Here is a 25,395-nt window from a genome sequence, read left to right as displayed (position 1 = left end):
ACGTCCTTTTGCCCCCAGTGAAGTGGACTGGGGCACTGGGTGCCCAAAAGGAGGGCTGGTCCGGGAGGTGAACCCGGGACCTCTCGCACCCTAAGCGAGAATCATACCCCTAGACCAACGAGCCGGCGCGCGTGGTGGGCACCCAGAGCCGATCCTGTCCCCCTCGGCCCTGCAGGGACCCTGCCCCAGTGCTGACTGCTGACATCGGTGCAAGGGAGAGCACAGAGTTCCCTGCACCCAGGAGCTGCCGGTGCTGGGGGTCAGGGATGTCCCCAGTGGAGGGTCCCCTTTGGCAGCTGGCACAGCTGGAGGGTGCTGGGGGGCTGTGTTTCACCCTCGGTGTCATTTCAGCCTCCCCGCCGGGTGGCAATGGCCGAGCAGGGGTTGGTCCCCTTCCCAGATGTCCTTCCTGGTGCCGGGGCCGGCTAGGCCAGGAGGAGGTCGGTGGAGCTGGGTGAGCGCCGGGTGTCACCAGCACCCGCTGCTCCTGGCCACTCTCCCCTCAGAGTGTCTCATGCACCTCTTGACAAACTGGAGACCTTGGGGGTGCTGAGCCCTCAGAGGCCACACTGAGATCGTTTGGGTTGGCCTTGGGCACTCATAGCTGAGCCGGGCAGGGGGGCGATGCCCTGGGGACCCCCGGGATGCTGGGGTGAGCAGCCAGAGAGAGAGCTGAGACAGAGGCCGTCACCTTGGGGCAGCGCAGGGGCCAGGAGCAGCTGGCAGGACTCTGCTGGGAAAAGGGGATGGGGGCAGAGAGTCCCTGCAGGGGCTGGGACCCCAAAACCCAGCTGATGCTGGTGGGGGAGGTGCTGGGGTCCCTGCACCGGGGGCCCGGGTCAGCACTGGGGGGTGCTCCCAGTGGCAGATAGAGAAGGGTTGGGGGGCTGGGGCAGACCGGGGGCAGTGGTGTGGGGCACAGGGACGGGGTGGGTGGGCAGAGTATCAGGTGTGTTGGGGGGGGCACCCCATGGCTGTGGGGCAGGTGGGCGCCATGGCTCAGCTGGTTAAAGCACCTGTCTAGTAAACAGGAGATCCTGGGTTCGACTCCCAGTGGTGCCTGGGCCCGGGGGCTGTTTTTCCTCCCCCCCACAAGCTGGGGACTGCTGGCGGTCTCTGCCCTGCCCTGAGCAGTGGAGCCCACCCCCGCCCCTCTGTCCCAGGTGACCCCACTCTGGGGGGAAGGAGTTTCCTTCTGCCCCTCTCCCTGGAGATCTCACAGCAGAGAGGTTATCCAAACCATCTCCAGAAGCTGGGAGATTTGGAAAAGAAAGAGGTACATCCAATGCTGGCTGGACCCCCACCATCTTCCCCATTAATTTTCACAACTGCTACTGAATCCTGCAGGAAAACCCTCTGGACACAGGTGGGGAGGGGCAGTGGGTGGTTTGGGGATGATGGAGACCCCCAACAAGTGACAAAGCCCAGGGCACACAGTTTTATGGCAAAAATAAATGCCACCCTGCCCTCTGCCATCCTCTGAGCACAGGGGCAGATGGGCGCGTGGAGGGGGGCAGACGGATTGCGAAGGCTGCTTGCTGCCCTGTCCCGCTGCCCCACAACAGGCGGGCTGGCAGCGGGTGCCACGGCCAGGCCGACGGGCTGCCGGGGCTCTGCCTGCCCAGCCCGGCCCCCGGAGGACACCCTGAAGAACCAGCCACAGGTGGGCAGCCTTTGGTCAAAAAGGGGAAAAAAATACCCAAAAAGAAGATTGGAGCAGGGGACGAGGTGGCCGAGTGGTGAAGGCGATGGACTGCTAATCCATTGTGCTCTGCACGCGTGGGTTCGAATCCCACCCTCGTCGGGCCCCTGGAGACCCCCACTCAGGGGAGTCTTTTGGTGCAGCCCCTGGCGCGACCAGCTTCCTATTGCTTCTCTCTGGTTTGCTTTTTCGTGTTAAATAATACACGTCTGCCTCTGGGTTGCTGCTCCCACTTGCCGAACCTGCTCCCGGTTGCTCAGGGACCTGCACTGCCCTTCTGTGCAACGTGCCGGGCCCCACACTCCCATGTGGGAGCAGGTACTGTCCCACTCCCTTCCCCGAGCCCACCCGCCAGCCTCCCTCCTGCTTGCCAGCTATGTCTTGTCCAGGAGGCAAAGCACCGAGCTGTGGGCAGGGAAGGCCAGCAAGAGGTTGGCGGTGCTGGCCGGGCAGCGATGTGGGCACACCCTGAGCCTGGGCTCCCCTTTTTTCCCTTCTGTTCTGTCAGCCAATTTATTCCTTTCTGCATCACGTACACAGGCCCTGGGCATCCCTGTCACGCCAACGGGAGCCAAAAGCCAACCCCGGACAAAGCTGTGCCTTACTGAGCCACCACCAGGTCCTAGAGCTGCTTTTTCGAGGATGGCATAGCTGCTGTGTGTTGGCAGCTCCCTCCTGTGTCTGCAGCCGCGCTCGCAGTGGAGGTTCCTGGGGAGAGGAGAGGGTGAGCTACTGCAAGATGAAGAGGAAAGAGGTAAAGAGACCAGCCTGCTGGGAGGTTTTTAACTGCTGAAATCTCGGCGGTCTTGCAGAGAGGGAAGCCTTGCATTTCTCAGAGCATATCTGTGCTTCCACGCAGCTGGGAAAACGTGTTGTGCCAGCCTTGCAGGTACCTTCCCGGCTCCCACCCTTTCTTTCTGTGGATGAGGATGTGGCCAAGCAATGCTGTGGCTTGGAGGCAAGGCAAGGACACTGAGGTTTATCTGCCCACGCTGCAAGCCCTGTACTGGCTTTTCGACCTTCCCTGGGGCCATGTTTCCTTCCCACGCCTTGGGGAGATGCCCATGGGAGCTGCTTCCCTCTCCCGAGCCAGAAATGGTGATTGGGCTGCAGAGAAACCCTGGCTCCGTCCCGCCCCACTGCCGTGGGATGCTGCGGTGTTTGGCCAGCTCTGCTGCCCTGGGAAAGGGGGCTGTCCGCAGCCAGACAGCCAGGCACCCTGCAAGAGGGATGCGGGAGTTTTCCTGAGGAAAAGACAGAGGTTTCAATGCACAGGGGTTACAGCCCTGGAGAAACACCACCTTGCAGCTGCAGATGGTGAAATGGGAAGGGGCGGTGGGCGCAGGCTCCTCCTCGGGCTATGGTGTGTGTCGTGTGGGTTGCTGCAGCAGGATGGGACCCGGGGACTTGCGGGGCAGAGACAGCCGGGAGAGGAGACAAGGTGACTCCTTGGGACACCCTTCAACCCTGCTGAGCTGTGTCGGCCCTGGCACACCCCTGCCCCTGCCCTGGCGCGCGGTGATGAGGCCTCCTGGGTGGACGTGCCAGCCTCGGTGACGCCGTGGAGCATCAGCCCACCCGGGGACCCGGCAATTATAAGAGGACGTGTGGCGGCATGAAACTGGATCATCTGCAGCCCCGGGGCGGCACACGGCAGCCAGAGCCTGGCTCATCCCAGCAGCACTGGCCGGGCTCCGCTCCCCGGGCTGCACACAGTGGCCCTGAAGCACCCCGAGTCTGCCCCGGCAAGGACACTGGCAGCCGAGGGTGCTCCACGGCTGCGGTGGAGAGGCAGCCACGCGGGTGGGTCTGTCTGCGTCAGGATGCTGCCTCCCGGCAGCGGGACGTCCCGCTCGCCCAGCAGCCGCCTGGGAGCGGCCCCGCACGTCGTGCTGCTGGCAAGTTGGCTGCGGCCCCGGGGCAAGCCCTGGGTGAGAGCACTGTATGCAGGTCTGCCTTGGAGATGGGATGCAGCGGGTCTGTTGCTGCTGCAAAATGTACCCTTTGCCTTTGGCCCCAAAATCAGAGAGATTTTGGGGCAGGGGCAAGCTTCCACCCTCCAGCTGGTCTCAGAGACATCTAGCCCTTGGGTTGTTGGAAATCAAAATGCAGAGGAGTGAAACTGGAGTTGCAAAGTGCTGCTGGGGCTGGTGATGCAAAGGGAAACATGGCAAGTATTGGTCCAGGGCTGTGTTTCTCCTTGTGCCCCCATCTGCAGGAAGAGCCAGGGCTAAGATGGCCATGCATCCTGGATCCAGGATGTGCAAGAAGTTAAGAAAATGGATCTGACATGTTTGGTTTGGTGAAATTTTCTCGCTTTTGTGGTTCCTCCAGAGAAAGCCATGTCTTAAGTAGAAAGTGCTCATTTCCTGAAATGAATATGGGTCAGAAAAAACAGTCCTTGTCTTTCTCCCAAATACCTGCATTTCCAGCAAGAGCTCTTTACTCTATGGTTTTCCTTTGTTTTAAATCTCATTCATTACACAAATCTGATTATTTTAACTTCCTCACACGTGCCTTTTGTTTCCCCTGTCCCCTTCTCCAGGCGAAAGACTTGTTTCAGTACACAAATCCGCTCACATTCAGCAACATGCCCTCTCTAATTACCCCTGCGCATTTATTTCAAGCATCGCCACATCCGTGGATATTCTTCTGGAACATGATGGTCCAATGTGAGCAGAACCTCATCAAGTACTTAAACTGGGTTGCAAAATGAAACACACAGTGAGGCTGCAAATCAGAAGATCGCAGCCTGCCTCTGGAAGCCTGGAAGGGAGTCCCCCAGGAAGGGCTGTTTTCCTTGGGGTCACAGGAGTGCACAGAGGCACACACAAAAAAAGAGATGGAAGATGGTTAGTGAAGGGGATGAAACCCTGCCTGGCAGAAGAAGGGTTTAATTCTTAGGCTGTGGGTCCAAGGTGCACCTGTGGCCTCATTTTTGTTAGTCAAGAGCGGTGCAAAGAGCAAAGAGAAAGGTAAAGCTTAAAATAAAGCCTCATCTCTTCCTGCTCACCAAATTGCCGTTTAGGAGGTTGTGATGAACCCACAGCCTCCTGCCTTACTCCAGCAAGCTGGAAGGTTGCTTCTGGCTGAAGCACGTGTCCTCCGCTGCACCTTGGAAAAGCTGATTTCCTCTTTCCCCTTTGAGAATGATGATAAAAATAGCTGGGCTTGACCCCAGCACCTCTGAAAGGCTGTTTTGCCCTGGCAGACAGGGCTGGAAGGAGTCACTAGGGTCCATCCAGTGCTACCAGCCGTGGCTCTACAAGGCCAAGTCACCCCAGGAACTAAAATGACCTCAAAAACCCTACAAGGCACGACTTTAACAGTGGTGCTGACAACCACCAGCTCCACACATGCATAGTACATGTGCCCCAGTACCGCCACAGTTTATTCCGGGGCAGAAGATGTTTGTGCCTTCATCTGGGCTCTGCTGGCATGAAATGAAAAGCCTTCTCCAAACTTTCCTTGCCCCTAGAGCCTGATGGCTCACTCCCCTGCTTGGGACCACATCAGCGACTCCCTCTCCCCACTCTGCAGGTGATTCACGTTTAAGTGCAGGTCGGGACTTTTGTGACTCCCGGGCTGTTTAGCAGCTAACAGGCTTTCAGCAGAGCAGTCCGGTGTCACGCCACAGTCTGTAATTAAAAATGTCTTGGCGATGTCACTCCATCACAAGAAAACATAGCTGTGAACTTCTGGCTCACTGCTGCTAGCATATCCGAAGAGCAGGATGGAAAGGCTCTTGGCCCCAGAAATCAGCTCACTGCGCAAAATTAGTAAGTTTTGGTGTGCGTCACCTTCAGGGGTGGACTTCAGAGCCCATGATTACTTTGCTTTTAAAATTTGATGTGCCTTCCAAGCAGAATTCATACCCCAGGCATGAGGAATAATAACAAGAAAAAAAGAAAATCCTCTAAGTGGACCCAAAAGCGTAACAATTTGGTCATGCTGGGATAGCGCAAGTCCCCGTGTCCGCGTCGTTAGCACCTGGGCAGCTGGGGCAGGAGAAATGCCTCTCCGGCATTTTTCTCCCAGCCGTGCATGGTCCCCCGGTGCCCTCATCCCTGCAGCCCCCCTGGTTTTCCTGCCATCGATGAGACCGCTGCCGCAGGGCTACCTACAGCCGCGCGTTCCTCCTGTTCAGCAAAAATCCCCGAGCTCACCTCAGGTGCACTGGGGAGACGAATGCGTTGAGCTTGGAGGAAGGTGGGGAGCAATGCACCAGGGATGCGCCTGCCCTAAATTCTGCTGAAACACTCGCCTGCCTCATGGCATAAGACCTAAAATGTACTTTGGCCTTAGGAGGGAAGGTAATTAATGCCTGTAGCCCGAATCATTTCAATCTTACTCAGTATTAAATGGAAGCAAAACATGCCAGATGAAAGAGGGAACTGTTTAATCAGCCGGGGGAGATTTCCAGGAGAAAACTGCTGGTTGTTGGGGAGTTTCAGGTGGAAGGTATGCACCCGCTCCCCCGGGGGCCGGGGCACCCTATAAAACCCTGCGTGGCACCCGGCCCCAGCACCCGCTCCCAGCCACCGCTGCTGCCTCCACCGCCTGGGTAAGTCGAGACGGGCTCTGTCTCCTTCTCCCCACTGAGCTGTTGCTTTCACCAATGCCTTGTGCCCGGTTCTCCGCAAGAGTTCAAGGTTTGTTACCTGCCTCCCTCCTGCCTGTGGAGGATGTTGGGGAAGGGTTTATTTCTGTCCTGAAATGAGGGGTCGGGGTTCAAAGTGCGAGGGGTTGCGGGATGCAGGGCTTGCAGGGTCCGTAACCAGGTAGCTGGGTGCATCCTTGCATGGTTTTCCTTGCTGAAAAAAGAAAAGAATGTCAAGGTTGCGGGGATGGATGTGTCCCTGTTTATGGAAGGGCAGCAGCGGTCCCTTGTATCTTGGGATGCGATAGCTCAGCCCACGTGAAGCCGAGCTCGCTCACGTTGCGTTGGTTTAAGTGGGCTTTGCTAGAGCTGGGTGTGCCTCAGTGAGCACTTCACTTGCCGAGGGCTTGCCCTCAGCTCGAGGGCAGGCAGTGCGCTGAAGTGGGTCTGCTCTCGGGGCTTTCAGCCCCTCCTGCCTCCAGCTTCCCCAGACGTGCAGCTCAAACCAAACTCCTTGCTTTCTCCTGAGCGGGTTACGGGGCGAGGGGAGACGGAAGCCAGCTCCTGCCCATTTGGAAAGCCTTCCTTCAGGGTTTCTAAACCATCCAAACTCACCCTCTAGCTAGCTCTCCCACACCTCTTATTATAGGAATTGCTAAATGAGGGCTCAGCGGGGATGGACCAGCCTCTGCCTTGCATTTACACCCTGGCTCTGGCTTTCAGGTCTACGTCCTCGCCGAGCAATGTCCTGCTACGACCTGTGCCTGCCCTCCTCCTGCGGTCCCCGGCCGCTGGCCACCAGCTGCAACCAGCCCTGCTTCCGCCGCTGCGGGGACTCCACTGCTGTCATCCAGCCCCCCACCGTTGTGGTCACCCTGCCCGGGCCCATCCTCAGCTCCTACCCGCAAAACACGACAGTGGGGTCCACGGCGTCGGCGTCGGTCGGGAGCTACCTGCGGTGCTGCGGGGTCCCCGTGGGCTCCGGCGGTGCCCGGGGGCTGGGGAAGGCGGGACTGCTGTGCCTGGGCAGCGGGCTGTAGGGCTGTCCCCGGCGGCCACCTCCTCCCGCCGATGCCAGCAGAGCGGCCGCCTCGGGAAGGGCAAACAAAGCACAGGACCAAGACTGGGGAAGGGAACTAAGGAAATGCCCATGGGTTTCCCAGCTGTGGGGGGCACCCGCAGCCCCTGCCCAGGGGGAAGGGAGCCATGCGAGCTTGTCGCTCGAGACCGAGCCTCTGTATACCTTTTTCTCGCTAAGCCTTACTTTATATTTCCACGTAGGCGTCACACCCTGCGGCGCTACACAGCGTTTGCTGCTGGCTGGGCGTAAATGCTTATAGCGGGCTGTAGGCAGAAGATGATAGTCATGGGGCGGTGGGGCAGAGGAACACCTTGTAGGGATCGGCTTGTCCTGGAGTGGGGTTTATCCATTTCTTTACCGAGCGCTGGAAATGCACTTCTCATACTCTGAACTGGTTTATGCTCCTTCTCCTTCTCATTAAAGTCATGCTACATCATAGCCCGAGTCTTCTGGTGTTCCTTGTGCCTCTGGTCTGGAGGGGTAACCTGCTCTGGAGGCAACTTGTTGCTGGCGGGGCAGGTTTCTTTTTTTGTCTGAAATGGGAGTTTCTGCTGCTCAGCTCGGCCCTGGCCTGAAGTAAGTGTGTGGTTTGCTGTGACCAGTCCGAAGGCAACTTTCTCAGCCTGGAAACCACTCCTGCTGCCCCATAGCAAGCACCTGCTTCGGGAGGACTTCTCGCAGGAGCAGACTTGTCACCAGTTCCCTCGAGGAGGAGGTGGGAACACAGAGGTTTGACAGTTCCAGATGGCATTTACCCTGCATTTTGCAGCAATTTTTTGGGTGAGCTAAGGAGGATGGATGTGGGGTCAGGGGAAAAAGGCAGAAGCAGGCTTCCTGGGAGATGCTCCTTTGGATGGTGATCCTATGCCCAGCTCTCCCAATGTTTTATGGGTGATGATGAAGAGTAAAAAATTCCTAAGATACACCAGGGCAAAACCAGACCTCAAGCATTAGCCTCTTTATTCTCACTCTTTACAACAGCATGTGGCAAAAGGGGCCTTGCACAAACAAGTATGTACTGGCTCAAACCTAGGTAGCCTGGTGGCAGTGAGGCGCGTGAAGTGTCTGGCTGTATCTCTTAACGAAGCAGCAGAAACGTTTTGTCCTGTGCTGCTGCATGCACACGTAGACATGCATATGTGCAGGCGCGACATTCGCCTCGAGTGAGCCGTATGAATAACATGAGCCGAATGCGTCCCGGTGCTAGCGCAGGTGGCTCAGGGAATGGCATCCCACCCTGCCTGCGGGTGCACCTTCTCCAGCAGCCCATGCCCACAGCAGCATCCCCGGCCCCGTCAGAGAATGAGGGATGCTTGCGATGTGAAACGCGGTGCGGGGTTACCCAGGTTTCCTCTGGACACACAGACATTCGGGACCCCAAATTTGCTGGGACCTCTGACTGAGCACTGACTGATCAGAGGTGTCATGGGGAGAGGCATCCTAACATTTCTCATAGACACCAAGGCGTGATGGACACTCAGACCTGTGGTAACGCTGTCAGGAAAGATATATAAACACAATAATGAGGACATGAAGAAAAAATTGTAATTTCCCTGTGTGCTCCAGATACAGAGACAAGAGCAAAAGCTGGACTGGCACTCAGCAGGGAGCTTTGCCCTGCTGCTCAGAGGAGTGACCTCCAAGTCCCATGCCCGTGAGCTGGTCATTTAGAGGAGGGCAAGGATAACCCCATCCCCAGCCACACCACAGTGAGATCCATACTGAGCTCTTCCCAAAGACTAGGATGCAAGACTTTAGTTGAACACAGTAGAGAATTGGACAATTATTGTTTTACAGGAAGGGGATGCAGGTGTCTCTGGAAAAAAGAAGCCAGGCATTGAGTAAATCCTCTTTTTGAGATGCCATGTATCATCAAGCAGAACGTTTTCAGGTGATGGAAGGAGGAATAATAGTGCGACTAAGTCCTCCATGGGTATAGTTTAAATCTTCTTTCATACCTTAAGCATTTTGGTAGTGTGGCAATTTGCATAAAGCTTAGGAGTGTTTATGATGAGGGATTATGATGGGCTTGTAAGCATGTTGGTCTTCAAAAGCCTTTGACCAGGCTGAACTGGTTTTATTGCTCAGGAGATCTTCACAGAGGTGCTCCTAATTTGGAGAAAATTCACATGGCAATTGCTCAGCAGTCAGAGCACCAGGAGAAGAGAGGTGTGGTTTCACAACCCTCTTCCAAAGACTGTTCAGATATTTTTATCCCAGCTCCAGAAATTGTCCACAGAGTTGGGATGCAAAATTCTCCTCAATGAGGAAAAGCAGTCAATTTCCAGCTAAAGCTTCGTTAGAAAGCTGTAGGCATCTGGGGCTGGTGTAACTCTCTTCCTCCAGTCTGTTCCATAGGACAGTCCAGGGTGGACCAGGGGGTCAGAATAACAATGTTTTTGAGCTTACACAGATTTTGTTTCTGAAGAGCCAGTGCCTCAAAGACGACTAAAATCCACACAGGTCCTTGATTTGACTTGAAAATTGTGATGCCTTAGTGCAGACAGAGTCGGGGAAGTGAGGACCTTGGTGCCCTGCAGGGATCCCCATCCCAAGGGACCTGGCACCCTCTCTCCCACGGGTGCTGTGACTCCTGGCTGGGAGCCACGCTGTCTTGGCTCCCAGCTCAAGAGCCGTCCTGAATTCACTCTGCCACGTATTCCCCCCAGCCAGCGCTTGCCCAGGGCAGGACCCCACAGACCTGCTGATCAGGCCCTAAAATACAGGTTCCTGCAAAGGCAGTGCAGGCAAAGGTCCTGGTGAGGAACAGGGAACTACATGCCAAGACTGAAATGAAAAATAATGCTTAGTGGGAGGAAGGATACACATGGAGGGAAACAGCTGGGTCCTGGGGTTTGGCCCCAGCATTTCCTACTTACGTCTTTCAACAGCAGCAGCAGAAGCATCTCTCAGAAAAGCCTGGAGCTTAGCCAGTTTAGGTTGTTTTGGAACAACCCTTTGGCCATGCATGCATCTGTTGAGTTTCATGTCTTCTGCTCACTTCCCATCTTCCCTCACATCCTTGGAGAAAGCCTTCTCCCTGCTCTCACTCATCATCCTCCTCCTACAGCAGCCACTGCTTTCTGGAGACCCCTATTTGCCTCCATTTTCTTTCTTCTATCCTTTGCTTTGGTGAAGTCAACTCCACCGGCAGAAATTACAGTGCACAAATCATGGGGGGCTATTCCAGCTCAACAGGGCCTGGGAAGGTGATGGAGGTAGCTTCCCATTTTAGGATCACATCCATGGGGTTGTCGATCTCCTCTTTGGGGTGTGTGTACCATGAGGACACCCCAGTCTGCACCACCACATGTGGAAAATAGGCTTGCTCGGGTTTCTCTGCATTTGCCTGCTTGAGGAAGCCAACAGAAGCACAGTGAGCGTTTCGTATGGTGGTGGGTACTGTGCCCCATCTAGGGATGGAGTAGGTGGGTAGGAGGGATGAAGTCATGGTTTGAGTTGGAACAAATGGAGAAACATAGAGAGTTGTCATGGAAAATGGAAGTCTGGTGTGAGTAGTAAGTGAGCAGGACCATCAGGAGTGGAAGCTCTGGGCAGCATGGGACTGGTGATAGGGATGGAGGGGTTGGTGCGGCTGGATGATTGCTGGGTCTACACAACCCCAGCACATCTATCTGTGGCTTCTCTGCACATACAGATGAGAAGACAAAAATGCTGGTGACTCACAGCAGTGGGACAGCATGAAGAGACAGATCCATCACCAGCACCTTTGTTGGACTGCAAAAGGCATACCCCACTCCAGCCAGGAGTCCTAGCTGGCCTCAACAGGCAGTGTCCCCCATCCTCCATGCCGGGGCAAAGACTCCTGGCCTTGGGGACATGCATCCTGGAGCCAGCCAGTGCAGACAGGGCCCCTGGAGCTGGGAGCCGGCAGGCATGGCAGACTGAGATGGATTGCCAATAAAAATCTCCTTCCTCACCCACCAAAGCATCGCAAAACAATTTCCCATCAAAGCAGAGGGTACTCCTGCTCTTAGGCGTTAGGAAGAGGAGAGGCAGTGGATGCATGGCCAGGACGAGAGGCAGGAGAGGATACCACCAAGAGGACACCCTGCCTGGCATCCACAGACCGATGGCAGGGTGGGGGCTTGCCGTCGTTTCTCAGAGCCCCCCCCGCCACCCACGGGCCCTGTGCCAGCCTGGGGACCCAGACAGGCAATGGCTCCAGCAAGGGCTCCGGTGCTTCCCCGGGGCTGGAAATCCCGTAAAGCAGGAAAATAACAGGCCAGCCACACGCGTGAGTCACGGGGGAAGAAGCACCCAAATCAAAAGGCACTGGCATCCCGGTCTGGCCCTCCTGGTGCTACCTGTGGGAGTGGGGCTCACAAGGCTTGCACCCCAGTGAGCCCGCAGCCCCGTTGGCTCTGCCAGCACCGTGTCTTGCCCTGAGCCCAAATCGTTACCAGGCACCGCTCCCGGCTGTCCTACACCCCCCTTCTCCTCTGAGCTTCTCCCCTGGGGAGGGCAGCCTTCGGGAAGAGGCAGGGATGAGTGCAGTGAAAGCGGAGCCCAAAGCCCAATGGTTTACAGGGTCCTGGGAGTGAAATATTTGTGGACTTGTGTTTCACACTCAAGAAGCATTCAGTTAAATATTCCAAGGCTGTTAATTCATGTTTGCTGAGAACTAGGTGTCTGCATGTTTCCCAAAGAGGAGAAGGGTGATCTGGTGGCTGCTGCGTAAGGGGGCTGGCGATAGCGCTGGAAGCGTGGGGCTGAAGGAGCCGGGCAGCCACGGTGGGTTACGTGACCTGGAAATCACGGGGGTGCGGTGCTCCCGCTGCCCGCTCCTCCCCACTCCGCCGTGATTTCCAGGGCAGGGGAGAGGAGCGAGGCTTGCCTGCGCTGCCTGCGCCTGATCCTTCCTCCCGGTTCGCCGGGTCAGCTCCGGGGGTCGGACATGCCCCAGGGAGGGAACCCTTGCTCTGGCACAGCCTGCAGTGCGACATAATTCGCATCGGAGGCTCGCTGCGGGCAGGCTGTCTGAAAATCGTCTCTTCTCCCCGTTGCCCCTGCGGCTGTCCTGTGTGGAGGGGGATCCTCACGTGTGGGCATGCTGACGGCTGTGCAGCCGGGGGTCCCTCAGCAGCTTGGCTTCCCACGCCGGCACAGCTACAGGCAGCCCTCCCCTCGGGGACTGCACCCAGACCCCCGTCCCGCTCTGCCCCAGAGCTGTCCTCCCAGTCCTGCTCTCCACGGCACCTGTGGGAGCCCCAGCGCCAGCACCCGGCTGACCCCACGGCTGGCAGCTCCTGTGGGCTGGGCAAGGGGAATGGCTGGGGGCATTTCCCCATAGGCCGGCACTCGCAGCTCCTGTCCTTTGTCCCAAACCCACACCGGCCCCTGTGGGGCAGGGGAGAGGGAGATCGTTAGCCCTGGGACAATGTGAAATGGGTTTCTGAAGGGTGCTGATGGGAGATGGGGGCACCCAGGAGCCATCACACTGTGCCCACGGCCCCACGGGTGGATGCAGCACAGTGGCCGAGGGCAGGGGCAATGGCTCTGCCCCGGCTCGTTGGTCTAGGGGTATGATTCTCGCTTCGGGTGCGAGAGGTCCCGGGTTCAACTCCCGGACGAGCCCTCCTTTTGGGCACCCGCCTTCCCTGGCACTGCATGGGGCCGTGACATAACCCGGGCACGGCGAGGGCAGCAGTACTGGCACAATGGCATCAGTGCTGGACACGTCCCTGTAGACCCACAAGAGCCAGGAGCGAGGTGGCCCCGATGCAAGGGGATGTAGCTCAGCGGGAGAGCGCTTGCTTTGCATGTAAGAGGCCCTGGGTTCAACCCCCAGCATCTCCAGCTTTTGCCTCCCCAGAGCCCCCTCCCTGCTGGCTGCGGGGCTGCCAGAGCTCCCCATGCCCCCCAGAAAAGCCCCAGGGCTGCCTGTGGGCCCGGCTGGGCTGGGGATGCTTCCTGGCACCTGCAGGCTGCAGGTGTGCTGGGGGAAACACACAGCCTCAGCTGCACCCCCAGCCCAAAAATGTGGGAGGCGGAGGGGCTGGTAGTGCAGTGGGGTGCAGTGGGGTGCAGCACCCCGGCTCGTTGGTCTAGGGGTATGATTCTCGCTTTGGGTGTGAGAGGTCCCGGGTTCAACTCCCGGACGAGCCCTCCTTTTGGATCAACCCCTTCTTTGGGAATGCAGCCCTGCTCCTCTCTGCGGAGCCGGGACAGACGGGCGAGCCCTGCCATCCCCCAGCTACCTGGAAAAAACACCCCATGGCGTGTCCCTCGGGATTCTCTCTCAACCAACACTGGTGTCAACAAGTCTGGGTGCTGCCACGCATGGCGCCTGCCCAGGGAGCTGCCGCTGCGGTGCCAGGGACAGCCCCGCGCAGGGGGATGTAGCTCAGCGGGAGAGCGCTTGCTTCGCATGTAAGAGGCCCTGGGTTCAACCCCCAGCATCTCCACGCTTTTCCTCCCTGAAAACCCAGAGGAGCTATGGCACGGAGGGAAATGGCTGGTGCTTCCGAGCAGACATCCCCAAAACTGCTCTCACCCACGCACCAGGGTCTCTCCTCCTTGCTCCCTGGAAATGCCGGTGTCTGGTTCCTTTATAAGCGATCTGCCTCTGCCCCAGGCAGAGCTGCCCACCGGGGTGGTGGTGGCAGCAGGGCCCTGCTGTGCCGTCCCCCACTGCCCCGGCAGCCCCTTCCCACCCAGGAGAGTCCAGCCCCGGCCGTGGCTGCACCAGGTCTCTTCACCCACGGGGCAGCGGGCAGCACCTTGCTCCCGGCGGTGGCGGGACCGTCCCGTCAGAGGCGACATGGCCGAACTGCCGAGGCCGCCCGTCCCCCCTGAGCCATGCAGCATCGCCCTGTCTGTTCCCCATCCCCATGGGGCCTTGTGGCCGGCGGCGGGTGCCCAAAAGGAGGGCTCGTCCGGGAGTTGAACCTGGGACCTCTCGCACCCTAAGCGAGAATCATACCCCTAGACCAACGAGCCGGGGTGCGCAGCTGCCCGCGCACCCCCAGCCTGTGCCGGGCACGGGGGGTGCCGGGGGGCGGCGCTGCCCGCGCCCCCCGCTGCCCTGGGTGCTGCTTTTCGGGGCCGGGCCCCGCCGCCCGGCCCTGGGGCGCAGAGCGGGGCCGGGGGGGTGCGGGGATGCACCGGCCGCCCCGCAGACTTGCTGCTTCCCAGGGAAATGGGGCGCACGGGGGGGCCCGGCGGCAGAGGTTGGGGGGCCAGGACCAGGGGAGCCAGGGGTGCACAGGGACCCCCAAATGCCCCAGGCAGGGGCTGTGGTGGCCCTGGGCAGCAGGGGCACAGGCCCTCCCAAGGCTTTCCAGGTTTTGCAGCCCTGGGAGAGGAGGGACGTGGCGTTTTTCCGGGGTGCCAAATGGGCTCCCCCGCATCTCCCTGTGCTGCGTCCCCGGGGAGCCGGGGGAGCCGATGGCCAGAGAGCACAGGGGAATGAGATGGACCACACTTGTCCTGGGCAGGGGTTGGCCTCTGGGCGCCCAGGGCCGTGGGGCTGAGGGGGACAGGATCAGCGTTGGGTGCCCCCTGCGCACCCCGGCTCGTTGGTCTAGGGGTATGATTCTCGCTTAGGGTGCGAGAGGTCCCGGGTTCAACTCCCGGACGAGCCCTCCTTTTGGGCACCCGCCGCCGGCCACAGGCCCTGCGGGCACAGGCCACGGATGGGGCGAAATCCCCGGTGGCCGCTCTGCCCGCGGCTGCGCTGCGGGATGGGGCACGGGCACGGCTCTGCAGCCGCGGCTCCCGCAGCGGCTCGGCTGCCCGCCCTGGCACAGCTACACGCAGCCCCTCACCCCGCGTCTGCCCCAAGAACACTGTGCCCCTGCTCTGCCCCAGAGCCCCCCACCCTGTCCCTGCCGCATTCGCAGCCTGGGGCACCCGCGGGACACCCAGTGCCTGCAAAGCCCCGACCCCCATGGTCAGCAGCTCCAGGGCGCTGGGAAGGAAGCAGCAACAGGATTTCCTGGGAGCGATGAGAAAGCCAGGTCAAAAGGGGACATCAGCTTTGGGGGGTGCCCCATGGAGGGAGAAGGACAGGGAGTGATGCTGCAAAGCACCAGCCATTTCAACCACTGCAAGGGCCAGGGAGGTGGTTTTGAGGAGGAAATCCCCAGAGATGGTGGGAATTGGAGATGCTTTCTCCAATTGCTTTCATCCCTTTCAGTGGATGAGGAATTGGTTGGATGGTCGCACCCAAGAGGTGGTGGTCAGTGGCTCAATGTCCAGATGGAGATCAGTGATGAGTGGTGTCCCTCAGGGGTCCGTACTGGGACCAGTACTCTTTAATATCTTCATCAATGACACAGACAATGGGATCGAGGGCACTCTCAGCAAGTTTGCAGATGACACCACGCAGAGTGGTGTGGTTGACATGCCTGAGGGACGGGATGCCGTCCAGAGGGACCTGGACAAGCTCGAGGAATGGGCCCATGTGAACCTCCTGAGGTTCAACAAGGCCAAGTGCAGGGTCCTGCCCCAGGGTTGGGCAATCCCCGGTATCAGCACAGGCTGGGGGTGAGGGATGGAGAGCAGCCCCATGGAGAAGGACTTGGGAGTCTTGGTGGATGAAAAGCTGGACAGGAGCCGGCAATGTGCGCCCGCAGCCCAGAAGCCAACCGTGTGCTGGGCTGCCCCCAAAGCCGCGTGACCAGCAGGGCGAGGGAGGGGGTTCTGCCCCTCTGCCCCGCTCTGGGGAGACCTCCCTGCAGTGCTGCGTCCAGCTCTGGAGCCCTCGGCACAGGAGAGACATGGACCTGCTGGAGCGGGGCCAGAGGAGGCCCCAGCAACGCTCTGAGGGCTGGAACAGCTCTGCTGGGAGGACAGGCTGGGAGAGCTGGGGGGGCTCAGCCTGGAGCAGAGAAGGCTCCGGGGAGACCTTCCTGCAGCTGCCAGGGCTGAGAGGGGTCTTAGAATAAAGGTGGGGACAGACATTTTAGCAGGGCCTGTAGTGATAGGACAAGGGGTAACAGTTTTAAACGAAAAGACGGGAGATTCAGACTAGATCCAAGGAAGAAATTTTTCAAGATGAGGGTGGTGAAGCCCTGGCCCAGGTTGCCCAGAGGCGTGGTAGATGCCCCATGCCTGGAAACACCCCAGATCAGGCTGGACAGGGCTCTGAGCGATCTGCTCAATTTGAAGATGTCCCTGCTCACTGCAGGGGGTTGGACTAGATGGCCTTGAAAGGTCCCTTCCAGCCCAAATTGTTCTGTGGTTCTATGATTCTATGCTGGGCACTAATGCCCCGCAGCCACCTCCAGATGCTGCATCCATGGACCAGGGACGGTGAGAGGAACCTCCCTGCTCCCAGAGTCTGCCAAGGGACACACACGGCCTCAGCTGCCCCACAGGCCCCCAAAAGCGAGTGGGGCGCAGTGACTGGGGGTGCAGTGAGGTGCAGCACCCCGGCTCGTTGGTCTAGGGGTATGATTCTCGCTTAGGGTGCGAGAGGTCCCGGGTTCACCTCCTGGACCAGCCCTCCTTTTGGGCACCCAGTGCCCCAGTCCACTTCACTGGGGGCAAAAGGACGTGGAGATGCTGGGGGTTGAACCCAGGGCCTCTTACACGCAAAGCAAGCGCTCTCCCGCTGAGCTACATCCCCTGTGCCTGGGCAGCCGTGGGGGCCTGGCCAAGTCCCCTCAGCCCCACTGCTGCCCCACTGCCCACCGCTCGCCCTGCTCTGCCCCCAGGGCCCTGACCCCAGGAACGGACCCTCTGGGCAGGGGCTGCCGGCAGCACCCGCTGGGCTCTGCGGTGCCCAGCGCTGCCTCCGAGGCCCCTTTCCCCACCCCCCCGGGCCCCTGCCCACGCACCCGACAGCACCTCACTGCCAGCTCGTGGGGGTCCGGCCTGCCCACGGGGACGTGCCCAGCCAGGATGGGGCACCCACCCCAGTGTGCCGGCACCGCTGCCCTCGCCGTGCCCCGGTTATGCCACAGTCGCACACACCCCTGGGGCAGGCGGGTGCCCAAAAGGAGGGCTCGTCCGGGAGGTGAACCCGGGACCTCTCGCACCCTAAGCGAGAATCATACCCCTAGACCAACGAGCCGGGGTGCTGCACCTCACTGCACCCCCAGTCACTGCGCCCCACACGCTTTTGGGGGCCTGTGGGGCAGCTGAGACCATGTGTGTCCCTTGGCAGACTGTGGGAGCAGGGAGGTTCCTCTCACCATCCCTGGTCCATGGATGCAGCATCTGGAGGTGGCCGTGGGGCATTAGTGCCCAAAATCTCCAATTCCCACCATCTCTGGGGATTTCCTCCTCAAAACCACCTCCCTGGCCCTTGCAGTGGTTGAAATGGCTGGTGCTTTGCAGCATCACCCCCTGCCCTTCTCCCTCCATGGGGCACCCCCCAAAGCCGATGTCCCCTTCGACCTGGCTTTCTCATCACCCCCAGGAAATCCTGTTGCTGCTTCCTTCCCAGCGCCCCGGAGCTGCTGACCGTGGGGGTCAGGGCTTTGCAGGCACTGGGTGTCCCGCGGGTGCCCCAGGCTGTGAATGCGGCCGGGACAGGGTGGGGGGCTCTGGGGCAGAGCAGGGGCACGGTGTTCTTGGGGCAGACGCGGGGTGAGGGGCTGCGTGTAGCTGTGCCAGGGCGGGCAGCCGAGCCGCTGCGGGAGCCGCGGCTGCAGAGCCGTGCCCGTGCCCCATCCCGCAGCGCAGCCGCGGGCAGAGCGGCCACCGGGGATGTCGCCCCATCCGTGGCCTGTGCCCGCGGGGCCTGTGGCCGGCGGCGGGTGCCCAAAAGGAGGGCTCGTCCGGGAGTTGAACCCGGGACCTCTCGCACCCTAAGCGAGAATCATACCCCTAGACCAACGAGCCGGGGTGCGCAGCTGCCCGCGCACCCCCAGCCTGTGCCGGGCACGGGGGTGCCGGGGGGCGGCGCTGCCCGCGCCCCCCGCTGCCCTGGGCGCTGCTTTTCGGGGCCGGGCCCCGCCGCCCGGCCCTGGGGCGCAGAGCGGGGCCGGGGGGGTGCGGGGATGCACCGGCCGCCCCGCAGACTTGCCGCTTCCCAGGGAAATGGGGCGCACGGGGGGGGGCGGGGGGGGCCGGGGCGGGGGGCAGGTGTGTCCCCCGGGTGCCCGGGGCTGGGGCTGTGATGGCCGAGGGGTGAAGGCGTTGGACTCGAAATCCAATAGGGTTTCCCTGCGCAGGTTCGAATCCTGCTCACAGCGAGAGATTTTACCCGCCGCCATGGGCGCCCACGCTGGGGGTCCTGGGGTGCCCACGCTGGCTTCCTGGGAAGCAGCTGTCCCCCACTGTCTACATGTAGTGCTGAGGTCCTGTTGCTGTGCCCTGGGCTGGAGCAGGTGTCCCATCCTGTAGGCACAGCAGATAGATACTTTTCTTTGTTTGGCATCACCTTCTCCTAGCAATTAATTTGTGCTGGCGGTAATTAGCGTTGAAGGCTCGCCCTGGCAAGCGGGCAGCGCCCTTGTGCCCGGAGCTGTTCCAGACGCTGAAGGGACAGTACCACGTTGTTTATCCAAGACCCGTTCTGACTCCTGTGCGCTGATCGATGCAGTTAATGAGAAACCCCGTCTCGGGGAAGAGGCAACGGGTTGGGTGCTGGGAGGCTTTTGCGCTGCAGCGGGACGGGAAAGGGCAGGCAAACCCACAGGGCGCGAGGAGCCGAGCCGGGGGCTGCGGGGTGCAGGCAGAGCCTGGGACCATGGCCAAGCTGGTGGAGTGTGTCCCCAACTTCTCGGAGGGGAATAACAAGGAGGTGAGGGAGTGTGTGGAGGGGCTGCGGGGGGGGCGATGCCGGGGTGCAGACGGCTGGGCTGCCCTGGCAGAGGGGCTGTGCTGGCAGCACCCGCTGCCAGGCTTGGCCCTGCTTCCTTTGAAGTGCTGTGCTCGTTTCCCTGCCTGGCTAATGCCGAAAATGCCCAAAGGCAGCCCCGGCTCCCTTTTGGCACATCGGTGAGAAGTGGGGGCTCAGATCCTCCCCGCCTCACTGCCTGCAGGTTGCTGTAACACTGTAGCTCAGGGTGGTCTTGGCATAGTCCCTTAGAGAAATATCGCTTGCAGTTGTTGTTCCGAAACACGCCGTCCAGGTTAATGGGATCTGTGCTGGGCATCAGCCCTAGGCTGAACTTTGGCCCTGCCGGGGCCAGGGGGGCTCAGCAAACCCAAAATTACAACAAAACCACTCCTTCTGCCAGGGAACAGGCTTTGCAGAGCAAAATCTGTTTTGAAGCTTGCAGGGGATAGTATCCTCAGGAGCTGCAGTTTGTGGTGGTGCTTTCTGATGTGCAGCAGCAGTCGGGCGTCTGTCCTCCACCATGGGAGGTCTGGGCTCGCTGGGAGCCAGGGTGTCCCAAACGCCCCGGGTAGGAGTGGGCTGCATCCCCCCCGATCATGGGGTCATCCGCAACCCCAGCTGGGAAGGGTTTTTCCCCACCAATCCCAGGTGGGAAGGCGGAGAGCTGAGAAAAGGCGTCCCCCCACCTTGTGAAGCCGGGGTTGTGGCGGGGCTCCAGCCAGCTCAGCCGCTGTGCCCACCTCCACTGTCCGGCAGGTGATCGATGCGGTGGGGCAGGCCATCTCCCAGACGCCGGGCTGCACGCTGCTGGACGTGGACGCCGGCGCCTCCACCAACCGCACCGTCTATACCTTCGTGGGGTCCCCCGAGGCCGTCGTCGAAGGGGCACTGAGCGCGGCCCGTGTGGCCGGGCAGCTCATTGACATGAGCCGGCACAAGGGTGAGCTTGGGGGCGGCGCCGGAGCTGGTCTGGTGTGGAGCGTTCCTTGGCTGCGGTGCGTGGGTGGCTCGGCACGCACCTGGCATGGCTGGAGCTAAAATCAGCTGCCGGTGGCCACGCACGGCGTGTTGCTGCAGCGACTGCTGGGATGGATGGTGGTGGGAGCGTGCGAAGCTCTTGCTCATCCTCCTGGTCCAGAGAAGCTGAATCCCTCCTGTCCCTGGGCTGGAGGAGACATTACTGCTGCAAACTGAACCTTCCTCCCGGCAGCAGCGCCCGGTCTGCCAAAGAGGCTGGGAAAGGACCGTCCTCCCTCCTTGTTTGCTTGGTCTTCCCAGCTGCCATCTTTGTATCTGCCCTGTCACCAGGCGAACACCCTCGCATGGGGGCCCTGGACGTCTGCCCCTTCGTGCCGGTGATGAACGTCAGCATGGAGGAGTGCGTCACCTGCGCCCACATCTTTGGGCAGCGCTTGGCAGCGGAGCTGGGGGTGCCTGGTGAGTTGGGGACAGGAACTTCTGCCCGTCCCGTCCCACCCCACATGTTTCCAGCTGTGGAGAAAGTGCACACCTTTTTGCGAAAGCTTAACCAAATGGGGTTTGCTCCCAAATGGGCAAAACCGGACTCTGCCAGACAACATGCTGCCAGCCCCTGCCCGGCGGTGCTCACCCCCGGCTCTGTCTTGCAGTTTACCTGTACGGGGAGGCGGCGCGGGAGCAGAGCAGGAAAGCCCTGCCCGCCGTCCGCGCTGGGGAGTACGAGGCGCTCCCCGAGAAGGTGAGCCTGGCAGGGCCCGGCTGGGCCGCAGGGGCCACGCAGAGCCGAGCCGCACCTCCCCGGCTTCGGGGAGGGTGCCGGGGGCCGGCATAGTCCCTTCACACCGAGAAGAGCTGATGAAATGCTTTGGGTGCTGCTGAACGTGGAGGTGGTCATGGCGGATGCCAGCTGGGGAGAGAGATGCCATCGCCGGGAGGGTGGCTCGTGCTGCTTGGCGGTGCCAACCCACGCGGTCTCCTCCTTCCTCCCCAGCTTGCAAAACCAGAGTGGGCTCCCGATTTTGGGCCCCCAACCTTTGTTCCCCGGTGGGGGGCCACGGTGACGGGTGCACGGACCTTCCTTATCGCGTACAATGTCAACCTGCTGTGTACCAAGGAGCTGGCTCACCGCATCGCCCTCAACCTCCGTGAGCAGGGTCGCAGCGCCGACCAGGTACCCCGATGCCGGTGGCACACCGGGAGCAGACCTGCTCACCCCCCATGCCTCCTGGGCCATGCCTCCTGGGCCATGCCTTGACCATGGCAGTTCTTGGCAGCCTGGGCGCTTGAAGAAGGTGCAGGGCATCGGCTGGTATTTGGAGGAAGAGAATATAGCCCAGGTTTCGACGAACCTGCTGGACTTTGAGACCACGCCGCTCCACGTCGTCTATGAGGAGGTCTGCCGAGATGCAGAGGTGGGTGGCGTGGGGCAGCACACCACGCGTGTTTCAATGGGGGCTTTGCAAGAGAATGTCTCCCTCCAAGTTTTTCTTGCCATCCCCAGGTCAGGCTCTGCTTTATCTCGTGCTCAGCTCAGGCAAGCTGGGCAGAGCACCGAACGGCATGAAAACGCTGAAAGCTCAGCTTCTCCATTGAAGGCTTTTCCATGAGCTCCCCAGGTCCCAGGAAGGGATGAGGACCACCAGGCTGGGGTGGTAGCGGTGGCAGGGCAGCTGGCTCTGGGGACAGTCGTGTTTCCGATGTCCTTCGCAGGCACTGAACCTCCCCGTGGTGGGGTCCCAGCTGGTGGGGCTTGTCCCCAAGAAGGCCATGCTGGACACAGCTGAGTTTTACATCAAGAAGGAAAAACTCTTCATCCTGGAGGAGGAACAGAAGATCAGGCTGGTAACGTGGCTCCTGCTGGTACCAATACAAGGGTGGGATCATGAGAGAGACACACCCACCCCTCTCAGCCTCCCAAAGTGGCACTGAGCAGAGGCTGGGGACCGTGGCAGCCCCCAGGCGTGACACTGGTCTCCAGGGATGGTGCCTGGCAAGCTGTGAGGGCACAGCAAGTGGGATGAGTTGCTTTACTGTCCTGAGGACACTGAGGTGCTCAGGGAGCAGAGAGCCCACCCCAGAGGACAGAGTGCAGGCAGCAGCTGCCCAGCCTGCCTGCATGGAGGCCAGGAGGGGAAGGAGCCCGCCCCAGAGCTCAAGGACAGCGCGTCGCGTTATGGGAAACTGCCCCGGCACCGACGTCAGCTGGAAACAAGGAGACGGGCTCTGCTTTTCAGCTGCAGGAGGGAGGGGCTTTTCCACCCTATGGGGAACGTGCTAGATAAGAGCAAGCTAATTATTTATCGGTGCAGTTTCCAGCCGTTCGTAGGGCGGGCTGGTGATGGTGGCTGTCCTCTCCCTGGGTGGTGGCCCAAGCAACTCTGTCCTAGGGCTGGGTCACCCATGGTCAATTAACATCAGGGAATGAGGATGCAACGGGACTTACTGCGACGGGGCTGACGCAGCGGTGCCGCTCCTTGCAGGTGGTCAGCCGGCTGGGCCTGGACTCCCTGTCTCCGTTTCACCCCCGGGAGCGCGTCATCGAGTAGGGACCCCCACCCTGCTGCTCATCATGGTGCCCATCCCTGCCTGCGCGGGGGGATCCCGCTGCCTGCGTCTTGCGCTCAGCTTGTTTTGGGAGTGGTACCTGCACCCAGCGCCTCGTCACGCCCAGGGGACACCCCTGCCGGGTGTCGTGCAGGCGCGGGGTGGTCCCAGCTCCCAAATGTTGATGGTTGTGAACATGGGGCGGGGGGGCTCCAGGTCACCCGGGCAGGCAGCGGGAGTGGGTTTCGTGGCCAAACTTGAGCATGTATGCGTTAAATCCTCCACCCCATCCCCAGCCCAAATTCCACTGCCTCCAGCTCACACGCTGCCCTCCAAGGAGAGAAGCCGTGCCGCAGAACCCAGTGTAAACCCCACGTGGGGGAAAGGAAGGGAAATCCACCCGTGCCGAGGTGGAATCAGGACATGTACTTTAGCTCCTTGTCGTCCCCCCCCGGGGACGTGCCTGCAGGCGTGTTTCTGTCCCACCAAATGCTGTTTGAATAAGCCCACCCTGTCTCATGCAGAGCAATCCCCCACACCACCAGGACATGTGCTCCCCAGCTGTCCGTCTGTCCCCACGGGGCTCCTTGTCCTCTCCCCAACCCTCCTGCCGGGTTTTTTTTGGCTAACCCCCTTCTCATTCACCTGCAGAGCCAAAGGGTGGATGAAAACCTGGTAGGGAGGGCAGCACGGGGTGAGGAGGGACCGGATGGTGGTGGCGGGTGTCCCTGACCCTGGGGGGCTCTGACCCACGGGGCTGCTGTGCCGCAGGTACCTGGTGCAGGCAGGAGAGGTGGACGGGGGGCTGGTGGCCAAGCCGCTGGGCGCCTTCGTGCGAGCAGTGGGTGGGCGGTCGGCAGCACCGGGAGGAGGCTCCGTGTCCGCAGCCGCGGCCGCTCTGGTACGTGCCCCACGCCGGGGTGGGGTCCCTGCCTGCCTGGGGGTCCTCTGGGTGTGCCGAGCCCCCGAGTGCAGGCGGTGGTGGAGGGCACTGTGTCCTGCTGGAGGGTTTACCCCTGCGCCTTGGCAGGGAGCGGCACTGGGCTGCATGGTGGGGCTGATGAGCTACGGGAAGCGGCAGTTTGAGGAGCTGGACCCCATCATGAGGAAGCTGATCCCCCCCTTCCACCGGGCCATGGATGAGCTGGTGGCGATGGTGGATGCCGACTCCCGCGCCTTCAGCAGCTACATGGTGAGGTCTCAGCGGCGGCAGACATCCCGCGGGGAAGCGGGGGGCTTTCCAGCTGGGAGGGGGGCCGGCATCGCTGTGCCCCGGTGTCCTTAGGAGCAGGGCTGTGACCTCAGCCCAAGCCAGGGCCAGGGGAAGGAACATCATCACCTCAAGGAGGTTTGCAAGAGCATGGGGGCTATTGGCTCTGCCCTGGCCCCCCATGAAAGGCACGCGGGGTCTTGGAGCAAAGAGCAGCAAATCTGCTTTTCTTTGCCCGCAGGAAGCTATGAAGTTGCCAAAAAGCACCCCTGAAGAGCGGGAGAGGTGAGCTGGGCTGGTGGGGGCTTGCGGACCGGTGGAGCACGGCCAGCCGGCGCTCACCCTGGGGCTGTCCCCCCTTCCAGACGCACGGCTGCCATGCAACAGGGGCTGAAGACAGCCGTGAGGGTGCCCTGTGCCCTGGCAGAGAAGGTGAGCGGGCTCTGGCCTGCTCTGAAGGAGCTGGCACGCCACTGCAACCTGGCCTGCAAATCCGACATCCAGGTACGGCCCTGGGCTCACGCGCTGCCCCGGCCGGCGCTTCGTAGGCTGCTGGGCTCACCGCTTTTCCCTGCAAAGTATCCCATCGTCTGCTGACCTCCGGGGTGCGTCTCTCCATCCACGCTTCCCAAACCAGACAGTGGTTTCCACCCGCTAAATTTTTGGCAGCTTGCAACCCTTGTAGGAGAGAGTTGACCTCCACTAGCCCTTGCCTGAGTTTTCCCACCTGTGTGGCAAGGCCACGGGTGGTTCCCACCGGCAGAGCCATGTCCTGAAAATACCATGTTGGAAAGTGTTGCGTGCCGCTGGGTTGCGGAGGGCGGGGGCCCTGCTGCAGGACCGTGTGGTGGTGCTCAGGTCCAGCAGGAGAGCTTCTCGCAAGCCTCTTTTCCCAGGTGGGAGCCAAAATGCTGGAAGCGGCTGTGTTCGGAGCTTACTTCAATGTGATGATCAACCTCAAAGACATAACGGATGAGAAGTTCAAGCTTGCGGTGAGCGGGGGCCATGTGTGTGCCCCAGCCCTGGTGGCAGGGATGAGGTGGGACAGAGATGGAGATGAAGCCCCTGGGACTCCTGGTGCCCGGGCACCCCCTCCCTTTGCCACCAGCGGGATGCGTGGGGTGGACGGTGGGTGGCTCTTCTGTCCTCTGGAGAGGCAGATGAGGCACTGTCTCCCTCCCCGTGCAGATGTCGCAGAAGGTCTCCGGGCTGCTGGAGGAGGCGAAGCAAGGCTCGGCACTCGTGCTGGCGCTGCTGGAGAAGCGGGTGGCCTGAGAGGGGCTCGGGGACGGGATGGGAGCTCTGCAGTGGCAAATACAGCTGGGAAACACACTCATCCCTGCCTGGGCTCCTTCGATGTCCGCCTCGGGAGAGCTGCTCTGCTCAGGCAGATCCCAGCATCATGTCCTCTGCTGGCCTTTCCCTGGCCAAGGGTGATTTTTGCTGTCTGGGGCTCAGACCCCAGTCTCCATCCCCGCATCCCTGTGGCAGAAGGAGCTGGCTGGGCTGGCAGTGCCTGGGA

At 60.8% G+C, this 25,395-nt stretch overlaps 2 protein-coding genes across 2 annotated transcripts; both read left to right on the top strand.

The window, feature by feature from the left end:
- Window positions 1–6,320: 6,320 nt before the first annotated feature.
- LOC309406384 (feather beta keratin-like) lies at window positions 6,321–7,342 on the top strand (the record flags this gene model as incomplete). The annotated part of the gene is made up of 2 exons (XM_082001526.1): window positions 6,321–6,354; window positions 7,026–7,342. 2 exons carry the CDS (start codon window positions 6,321–6,323, stop codon window positions 7,340–7,342), a joined length of 351 nt encoding a protein of 116 aa, XP_081857652.1.
- An 11,601-nt stretch (window positions 7,343–18,943) lies between these two features.
- On the top strand, window positions 18,944–25,148 carry FTCD (formimidoyltransferase cyclodeaminase; the record flags this gene model as incomplete). The annotated part of the gene is made up of 14 exons (XM_082001155.1): window positions 18,944–19,102; window positions 19,898–20,081; window positions 20,450–20,578; window positions 20,770–20,858; window positions 21,111–21,290; window positions 21,394–21,531; window positions 21,830–21,961; window positions 22,600–22,661; window positions 23,435–23,564; window positions 23,694–23,855; window positions 24,115–24,158; window positions 24,239–24,377; window positions 24,770–24,865; window positions 25,062–25,148. The coding sequence occupies exons 1-14, from the start codon at window positions 19,049–19,051 to the stop codon at window positions 25,146–25,148; spliced, it is 1,626 nt and encodes a 541-aa protein (XP_081857281.1). The 5' UTR covers window positions 18,944–19,048.
- Between the last annotated feature and the right edge of the window lie 247 nt (window positions 25,149–25,395).

Source organism: Phaethon aethereus (assembly GCF_964289735.1).
Source record: "Phaethon aethereus genome assembly, chromosome: 6".
Taxonomy (NCBI): Eukaryota; Metazoa; Chordata; class Aves; order Phaethontiformes; family Phaethontidae; genus Phaethon; species Phaethon aethereus.
Note: the sequence above shows the minus strand (reverse complement) of the source record. Positions and strands in the feature narration are given on the sequence as shown.